Below are 9,980 nucleotides of genomic sequence, written 5' to 3' on the forward strand. Positions count from 1 at the left end.
ATATGCTTAGAAACAAAGTGAAAGCATCTAATGCTAGAATCTAAGAGCATCTTCAGTCGCGTCCCCCAAAGCATCCTCAAACAGCGCCGGATTGAGCGTTTGGGGGACGTCGCTCCTCAGCCGCGTCCCCCAAACGCCGCCCCAAACACTAAAATACTTTTTTTTTGTTTTTTTGCATTTTTATTTCAATAAAGAGAAGAAATATTCCACAAACTAATACATAATTGGGAACGTGGTTTACACGAAGATATAATTTGAAACATGGTTTCCACATACTAATATATAGTTTGAACCATGGTTGACACAAATATAAAATATTGCAAAAAAACTAAACCTAACTAGGCTGTGCATCGAAGGTTTCGTGTGTTCGCTGCCAAGAAAGAACATTCGAGGGCACACCCAGTCACCCAAACTGGAAAATCCAGCTGGTGAGGGTGCCCCTGTTGGTTCTTCCGAGGAAGAACAACCAGAAACCTTCGTGCATTTTTTCGCTGCGAAGAAACAACACTCTTCAGTCGTCGTCCTCCTCGGCGCTGTCGCCGTGGTAGTTCCGGCGGCAACGCGTCTCGTCGAACACCTTGACGCTCGTGTCCCTGTCGCCGAAGTAGGAGAACACGAGCATGAAGCCGGCTTCGAGGCGGTGGTAGCGCGCGAACTTCTCCCACCCGATGTGGAGGTACATCTTGCCGCGCGCGTCGTAGATCACGTCGACGATCCACCGGCAGCAGTGGCAGCCATCCTCCCGCAGATGCAGCGAGCCCGGGCGCTCGTCGTCGGCGACGAAGTCGTCCGACAGCCTCTGGATGTCGTGTGGGTCGCCCTTGAGGATGATGATAAACTCGAACATCACGGGCACCTCCTCGTTCTGCATGTCCGACGATGAGGACGACGATGGCGTCGCAGGCGACGGCGAGCGTGCAGCTCTGCCGCGGCCACGACCACGACCACGACCACGGCCGCGAGCTCGGCCTCCGCCTCTACCAGCCATGGCGTTGACTCTTGAGATGGTGGCGGCTAGGGTTGAGGAGAGAGGCGGTAGGCTTTGTGTGTGAGAGAGATGATGAGAGGCGGCCCTTTTTAATAGGCCGGAGGGAGGTGGGGGAGCGGTGGCACTCATTAACGCGGCACGCAGAGCTAGGCGCGACGAGACGCTTCGTTGCGCTCTGCGGGAACTGCACCGTCGCTGCGCGCCAATAACTTCCGTCGCGAGGTAGGCGACGATTAGCTTAAAATTCAATGTGCCGCTGACGGGTCAGCCCCGCCATTCCCCGCCTCGCTTTTCGGTGCGTCCCCTGTGGGACGGGGACGGGCTTAGGGCGCGCCGGACAAAAAACGGTTTTGGGGGACGCGGCTGAGATTGTTTTTGTCCGGCGCGTCCTAAATCCCTTTGGAGAACGTTTTGGGGACGCGACTGGAGATGCTCTAATACAACAACTAGTACAACCTGAAAAAGAGCACATCATCTGATAAAGCTGTTATCTAGAGATAATTTAGAATGTTTAAACGGCATCAACAAACACGATGCTGAAGAGCAAGCTCCTGCCTATGGATACTGATGCACCACCATGGCACCATTAGCGGGGGTGGAAAAAAGAAGCCGCCTGATAATCCACGGTTCAACCCCTGCCAGGCTGGGTTAAATTAAGCATTGACGAGTCCTTCAAAACTGAAGATGAAACGGGAGGTTCTGGTATGATTTACGTGATGAACATGAAACAATCATCTCCTCGGTTTGCCGTTTTATGCCGAGCTGTGAAGATGCCCTTGAAGAAGAACTGAAAGCTTGTTTGGAGGGCCTTCATCTTGCTACTGCCTAAGTCAGCTTCCCATCATTATCGACACGGACTATAGTCCGTTAGTCTCAGCTGTTCTTGCTAAAGACCAGGATAGATCCTCATACTTACATTTTATTTTAGAGATTAAAGCCTTGGCATGTCAAGATAGTGTCTGCAAATTTGTAAAAGTAGATTGTGGGTAGGTTAGGATAAGTCACTATTTCACAAATTTTGCGAGATAAGAGCATAGTACTGGTGTTTGGCTTGGTTCAGGTCCTGTTAAGAGCATCTCCACTGGCAGTCTCGATAGTGATTTGGAGGCCGGGAGCGAAAATGGGCTCACACCGGCGCCGCCCAAACAACGTCGACACTTTTCCGGGCCCAATAGAAACGCCGGCAACCCCAATCCGGCCCCTTGGCCAAGGGCGCGAATCGGGCGTGCCGGCGCCTCGCGGAACGACGGTTTTCGTGGGTTGGGGCACCTTGTTAGCGAGAAGACGCACGGCGGTTCACATCGAAAACGTACGCGGGGAGGTTGGTTATCGGCATTAATGGCCTCCCGCGCGGAAACCCAAACGGCGAGGGCAGCAACTAGCCACGCGGCATCCACCTACCTTGCCCACGCGCCTTCAATGCGCGTCCGCCGCCTCCCTTAAAAACCCTAACGGCGCGCACTTCTCGTTGTTCCCCGCCTTCCAACCCTAGTTGCCGCCATCCAACTGCCGCGCAAACCTCCCACGCACCCCGCCAACGATAGCGCACAACGATGAGACCGGCGGCAGCGTGCTCCGCTCGTTGCAGCTTAGCCTCGACGAGGCCGACGTACTGTACTGACACCGCATCCCCGTGGCGGTGCAGTATAAACTGCCGCACGACTGGCACGTCTCCAACGCCGGCTTCGCCATGCCACCGCCACCATCGGCAGGAGCATAGACACGACCCTCGCGAGGGAACGTGGAACCGAATGACATGGCGACAGCGACGAGGAGGAGTTCCCCGCCGTATAGTTCATGGTCGGCCGCTCAGTCGACGAAGACTACCGGCACATTACGCTGTGTGGTCCGCCAGGGACCACGGCACCAACTACGTCGACCTTGCCGGACCATCGGAGCTGCCGGTGCCAAAGGACGAGAAGGCCGACGAGGACGACAGCTGGTCCTTCGGGCCATCCAGCCATGACAGCGACAACCTGGACTTCAGCGCCTGCGCCGCTAGATGTTTTTTTTTTAGTTTTTTTAGTTCGAATTCGCGTTAAATTTGTACAAATTTCATTCGAACTTCATATAAATATCGTTTTCAAAATTTGAATTTAACTTTCTAAATCTATCAGGGCCGCTGGTCTGGGGATACCGGTGTGGAAGCAGCATTCCCAAATAGAGGATGCAGTGCCGGCGTCCCCATACAGAGGCGTCGGGGGCCTCTGTCGGCGACTATTTGAGGGGCGTCTTATCGCCAAGAGATGAAACCAGAGGCGTATGTAACCATTGCTGCTTAATATGACCTATTTTACCCCAAAAAAAGAAAAGTGAAGACGATGGATGTATTTCCTACGACTGATGAACGAGCCATTCCTTCCTCAAATAGACATACACACCCCCGCAAGAAAATAGACATACACACACACGTGAGTCTGGAATTTTCACACACCATATAAAAGGAGGGTTAAATGAGAACTGTCAAGATGAAAAGGAAAATGTTACTGTTAGAGTATATATCTATATATTGTAGTTTCCCCATATGTTAGAGGCTTCCTGCATATTTGCACCTGTACATGTACTATATATTGTGGCCTTTGGTCCCCTGGTAATACAACAAGTATATTGCCCTAACATGGTATCAGAGCAAAATTGATCCTCTAAATCCCGGCTGACGTTGCTTGTTCCGTCCGTCCGTCCTTGTAATCGATCTGCTGCTTCAATCCCCTTCCCCGACGCCTAGGCGCCCGATCTCCTGCGCCGTTCCTGCTGCTGCTGCGTGAGTTCGCCCGCCCGCCTGAGATCGCCCACGATCCCGCGTGAGGCCGCCCGCCTGGCCTTTGGTCCCCTGGTAATACAACAAGTATATTGCCCTAACAGTTACTACTAGTAGCAGAGTAGCCGGCTGGATCTGGTTTGGCTTTGGCCGCAGCGTACGAGGAGCCCACGCCGGCGGTGGGGTGGTGTATGGACGTAGTCCGTGCTACGGTTTTGCCTTTCTTCCTCCCGCGGCTCGCCATGCTGCTGTAGACCTGCGGCAGTGGACAGTCCAATAGGGAAGTTAAACACACTCACACCCTACCTTGGAATTCCAAGTCATGGACAGTCCAATAGGGAAGTTAAACTTCATGTCCAAGTACATTTTTCATCCTCTACACCTCCAAGGCTCGAACACCCTCTCTAGTTGGAGTCCTTTACCAATATTGTTTTCCTTTTGAACAAGGGATGAAGCTGCTATTTCGGCATTGGAATTACATTATACACAAAGGGTCTGAAATAAATGAAAATTATAGGAAAGATCTTGGAGTTCACAACAAAGACCCTAAATAGAAATGGAAAGCGCAATCGGTTCATTCGGCAATGTAACTGCACATATGATATTAATTACATGGGTGAACCAACATCCTCGCTGCCACTTGGGGCAACACAATTGTGTGTTGTTCAGTAAGAGTTGAAGATCCTCCTTTTCCGCCTCAATCCAGGAGGAAGAGCAGCTGGGGTCGCACGGCCTCAACTTAGGAAATTCTTCTATGAACATCGTTTGATTGCTAGCATTAGAATCGTTGGGATTTTTTTTTTTTTTTGAAAAAGAGGCAAAAGCTTTGCCCCATATATTAATTAAGAAGAGGGTGCTCGCTTTTTAGGAGAAAACCGAGCGAAAACCTACAGCAAGGGGCCAAACCCACACAACCAACACACTCACACAAACCACAAAGCGACACAGACAAACACTTGAACACGAGACTCCAATGATGTGCCAAAAAAGACAAGCCACGACACTGGCGGGCACCTGTCAACCAATTGCGGATCCGGGGAAGGCAACTGACAAGGTGGCGAGAAAATCGCAAACCTCTCTGGCGACGACAGCTCCGGGCACCGTTCGTAACGGCCCAGACATAGCAACCCCATCACCAATAGAAACAACCTGCCTGCCGGACTCAGACGAGAGAGAGACTGCAACATCACCAGCACCACACTTCTCAAAGGCCACCGCCTGACATGGCGGAGAAACCACATCCAAGGACTCGTGCGAGTTGGGCCTCACTTCCTCGACGGAAGGGGGCGAAAGCACACCACCACACAACTCTAGGAGCTCAGGCATGATCTGCATGACCGGAGCCGTGATCACCGAACTCGCCCTAGCACGAGGAGAGAAACAACCATGAAGGCTCGCTCCACTCGCGCCCACTTTGTCATCATCAGGCACAACCAAAGGATCGGCAGACCTCAGGGAGAGCCTACCCAATGCCGCTTCTGCCCGCTCCAGAAAGCCCCCAATCGCTAGCATCCAGCCATGCAAGGAGTCAACGGCCTCGTGAAGAGGACGGATGGCCTCCTGAAAAAACTCAGCTTGCTTCTCTAAAGCAGATTCCATATCCGCTGAGGCCAAAGAGCCAACAGAAGCAGAAACAACTGACGCCCAGGACCGACAACGAGGCACATCAAACGGCAGCGAGACCTCAACCTGGGCCCGACGAGGAGCAGTCGCTTGGCAGGGCGATGACGCGGCAAGGCCTGCCAACAAGCTGAAGGGGTCACAACAGACCGCGGCACGGTGACCAGGAACAAGGCACCTGCAACATCTACCCTTGAGCCAAGCAGGGACAGGACGACGAGCAATTGGCGGGGCTGGCAGAGCCGAGCGGCGTGAGCCGCGCCGTGGCATCACCTCCTGCCATCCATCATGCTCGCCCGCCCCCCCACACACTCCATGTCCTTGCCATCAACCTGCTCAACATCAGCACCAACATTGAAGGACTAAAGATTACATGTCCGTTGGGATTTTTTAACTAAAGATTACACTACACTATGTTTTGGAGGAAAATTTTCATTCACTCAAACTTATGTTACAACTCATCCGTCTAATTTCATGTGATGGCAGACAGTGTTTGAAGCAATATCCTGTAGGCTCCTAATTTGTATGATTTGCTGGACATGACACTCTAATCATGCATTTTTCCACTCTTGATAATCCTTCGAATCAAAGAGACCCTAAAGGATTGTCCGTATTGCATGCTTATCATCACAAACAAATGTAAATCTTCATGAGGTTGGATCTAAAGGAAAGTTTTCTATGGAATTTCATACCATAAAAAGAATTTATATCATTTGAAATTCTGCAGAGCAAATAAACTCTATAGGAAAAAATTCTAAGGAAAAGAATCCTCCAAAATTTATATGGAACTACTTTGAGGGATTCTTTCATTTAAATGATTTTAATAGAAATTATTGTTGATTGGAATCCTTAGGAATCTGTCATATGTTAGTTGTTAGGTCATAGGATTGGATCCTATATGATATTTTCCTAAGGATTCTCCTTTGCATTATATTTTGGTCTTATTAGGTTCACATGATTCTAAAAAAAAGAATAATAAAAACACTGGATTAGAATAGGAATGTATATGCAAAAAGGTAAACTTAGGTGTTTGGAACATATATAACACATGGATAGTAATATATACTATATGGTCAAATGAAAGTCAAAACACATGTATAATTAGGACGATATTATGTCCTGAAGACCTCGTTCTCATTCTTCACATGTATGAATTTGGGAAATAGGTCCAAGTGAGTTGTAAAATTTATGTATTTTTACTTCAAAATAAATAAATATTAATGGATATTTTCCTTAGTTTGTTCCGTTTCTCCATTCTTGTAAACCAAACTGATGAACAGTGACACCAAAAAAATCCTATTCTTATGACATTCCTCCTTTTGTTCCCCTTTGAACCACTTCATAGGAAAGAAACCAAAATCATGTAGCATTCGGATGGACATGCGTTCAAATCCTGTTTTTTATTTGCCCTTTTTAGAATCCGGTGAATTAAAGTGGACCCAAGTACCCAACCAAAGATACCCTTATGCTGTGTTTGGTTGCACGGAATTGGGGCTCGGAATTGGAATTGAGGTCCAAAAAGGCCAATTCTGCTGTTTAGTTGCACTTGGAATTGGGCCGTGGAATTCGGGCTCAATTCCGAGCCCCCCACCCGCATGTGTATTTTTTGGCCCCTTCAATTCAGAGGTCTAGAGCTCTGTATTGCTCGGAATTGCTTGCGCCCTCGTCCCCGCGAGTCCCCTCCTGCGCCTCCTTCCCTCCCATGGAGCCGGAGCGGGCCGGCAAGCCGGAGCAGGGCCCCTCCGCCGCCGCCGCCTGCCTCCAGGCCTCACCGCCGCCACCCGCCGCCGGGTCAGCCTCCTCCCTCCCCATCCCTGGCCTCGGGCCGCCGCCGCCGTGCCGGCCTGCAGGGCCCCTCCACCGCCGCCTGCCTGCCTCCATGACTCGCTGCCACCACCAGGCCATCCACCGCCGCCTGCCTCCAGGCCTCGCCGCCGCCACCCGCCGCTGCCTGCAGGGCCCCTCCGCCGCCGCCTGCCTGCCTCCAGGCCTCGCCGCCGCCGGGCCACCCGGCGCACTGCGGGGCCCCTCCGCCGCCGTTTGCCCGCCTCCGAGGCCTCGCCGCCGCCGGTCCACCCGCACTGCCGCGGGCCCCTCCGCCGCCGCCTGCCTGCTCCAGGCCTCGCCGCCGCCCCTGGCCCCCCTTCTTCCCCGTCGCCCCATTTGCATTCAGGAAAGAGAATAGGGAATAAAAGGAGAAAAGAAAAATGGAAAGAAAAAAAGGTTATTATGTGAAAAATAAATAACATTCTAATATATATGTGTATATTTCATTCATATTACAAAGTTTATATATTGTTTAAAGTTAAAAAAAAATCAATTCCACACAATGTGCATCCAAACAGGTTTTAGAATTCCATTGATCTTTTGATTCTGCAAACGAATACCATGCGCATCCAAACAGGTTTTATGGTATTCCATTGAAATTGTTGATTTGGTTTTCCATTGCCAATTGAATTCAGAGTTGAATTCTGTGCATCCAAACACTGCCTTAGGGTTTTTGCTCACTCTATTTCATTTTCTTCCCATTCTCTTCCCAGTGCACCTAGTTGTTGGGTGTGCGATATATATCTTAAAAGCTAAAACAAAGAACTTTGTAGTACCCTATATTAGTGTATAAACTTCTCTAATTTGAACTATTGGCAGACAGTGCACACCAAACTGAATTAATACAAGTGCAGATATAAAAAGATTGCTCACTTTAGCTGCAACAGTTACAAAGATAAGAAACCCACCGAAGGGTGATATACAGATAGGCACACACATATATAGAGGTCCATTGCAAAACACAGAATGAAATCAGAACATTACTAACCTCCAAAACCATTGCACTATCGAGGAAGCTCCCCTCCACAAAAGCAAACCAACATCTCTTAATCCTGCTGCCGGTGGATAATGCACCATCACAATCTCTCTCCTTTTAATATCACAGATGCACCCATATGGCCCAATATTTTTACAAGGAAAATCAGGCAAGGGACACGTATTAGCCTCTCCAGCTGTCTCCACCCAGCTGAAACATCACCTCCCTTGTCCTCCTCCGGTTCCCATGCATGCACCCATGCAATTCAACACACCTCTTCGATCTCCTCCTCTCTCATCTTCACTGCTGCACACCTCACCATCTCTGCCTCTCTCACTCTACCCTTCCATCCCTATATATACACACACGCACGCCACCAAATCCCAACACCAACTCGACCGAGCTCACACTCTGCGACATTGCAGCAGCAAAAGAACTTGCGCAGGAGCATCACTAGCTAGCTAGGAAGCTTTTGTTGATCATTGCTGCGATGGAGGCCTTGCTGGACAATGCCGCCACTGCCGAGCAGGATCGGGAGCAGTACCGTGGGGTGAGGAAGAGGAAGTGGGGAAAGTGGGTGTCGGAGATCAGGGAGCCCGGCAAGAAGACGCGCATCTGGCTGGGCAGCTTCGAGTCGCCGGAGATGGCCGCTGTGGCGCACGACGTGGCCTCGCTCCGGCTGCGCGGGAGAGAGGCCAGGCTCAACTTCCCGGACATCGCCCATCTCTTCCGCAGGCCGGCCACCGCCGAGCCCGACGACGTCCGGGCGGCGGCGCTGGAGGCCGCGGCTCAGGTGCGGTTCAGGCCCGACCTCCTGCTGCAGACCGGCGGCTGTGGCAGAGGCGGCAGCTGCTCCCCGGACTTGCTCGATGACGTGGCCTGGGATGTCATGCTCGGCGCTGATGATCTGGAGGCCCAGTCGCCCAAAATGTGGGCTGAGCTGGCTGAGGCCATGCTGTTGGCCCCACCTGTCTGGGAGGGCAGTGCCGTAGACAATGACGAGTGGGCCAATGGCTCGCTCTGGGACCCATCTTGCTGGAGCTACTAATCGCACGTTCTTTGGTTCCTAGAGGTTTTAACTGGATTTTTTCCAAAAACCTAGATAAGTTAGGAATTCCAGAGGTTAATGCCCGAACAGATTTAGGAATCGGCAGCTCAAGGGAGTTCTTATGATATTTTCAAGTGTGTGGGGTAGATAGCAACGGTCCAGCACGTGCAATTCACGTAGGACACAATAAGTATTCCTGTAATTCTTTTCATTATCTCCACTTTATATGAAATGTTGAGAATGTGGTTGAAATAAATATGCCAGAAAGGTATATTTAAGAAGGATGCCCATTTCGTTTGCTCAAGGGGCTTTTGTTACTTCCCTCGAGTTGTCATATGCATATGCCATCGCCAAGATGATTTGTAGCACTGGTGGAAAAACAGGCTTCCGGGAAGCCCCATAAGTCGCGAAGGTAAAGGAACCGCGACTAATGGGGTCTTTAGTCGCGGTTCGTGTGGCGAACCGCGACCAAAGGCCCGAGCCCGGGCGCACGGTGGCCAGCTGGTGCACGTGGGGGCTTTAGTCGCGGTTGGCCAGCCCAACCGCGACTAAAGGTGCCCGAAGGCCTTTAGTCGCGGTTGGCCAGGCAACCGGGACTAAAGCCCCTCCCCTATATATACCCATCCAGCAGCCAACACTTAGCCATTTGGAGCCATTCTCTTCACAAACTTCACAAGTGAGTGTTAGGTTTGCTTTTGGTTCCTCTTATGCACATAAGGTGTTTGATGAAATGCCCCAAGAGCATGAAACAAACATGATATGA

General features: G+C 50.8%; 1 protein-coding gene across 1 annotated transcript; it reads left to right on the top strand.

Annotated features, from left to right (window-relative positions):
- The first annotated feature begins 8,578 nt into the window (after positions 1 to 8,578).
- LOC124699755 (ethylene-responsive transcription factor ERF022-like) lies at positions 8,579 to 9,217 on the top strand. Its single transcript, XM_047232008.1, has one exon. The coding sequence runs from the start codon at positions 8,660 to 8,662 to the stop codon at positions 9,215 to 9,217; it is 558 nt and encodes a 185-aa protein (XP_047087964.1). The 5' UTR covers positions 8,579 to 8,659.
- Positions 9,218 to 9,980: the final 763 nt, after the last annotated feature.

This window comes from Lolium rigidum, chromosome 3 (assembly GCF_022539505.1).
Source record: "Lolium rigidum isolate FL_2022 chromosome 3, APGP_CSIRO_Lrig_0.1, whole genome shotgun sequence".
NCBI classification, from domain to species: domain Eukaryota; kingdom Viridiplantae; phylum Streptophyta; class Magnoliopsida; order Poales; family Poaceae; genus Lolium; species Lolium rigidum.

What these genes read in the sequence shown, in the direction of transcription:
- LOC124699755 (XM_047232008.1), top strand. Translation starts at nt 8,660, where the DNA reads ATGGAGGCCTTGCTGGACAATGCCGCCACTGCCGAGCAGGATCGGGAG.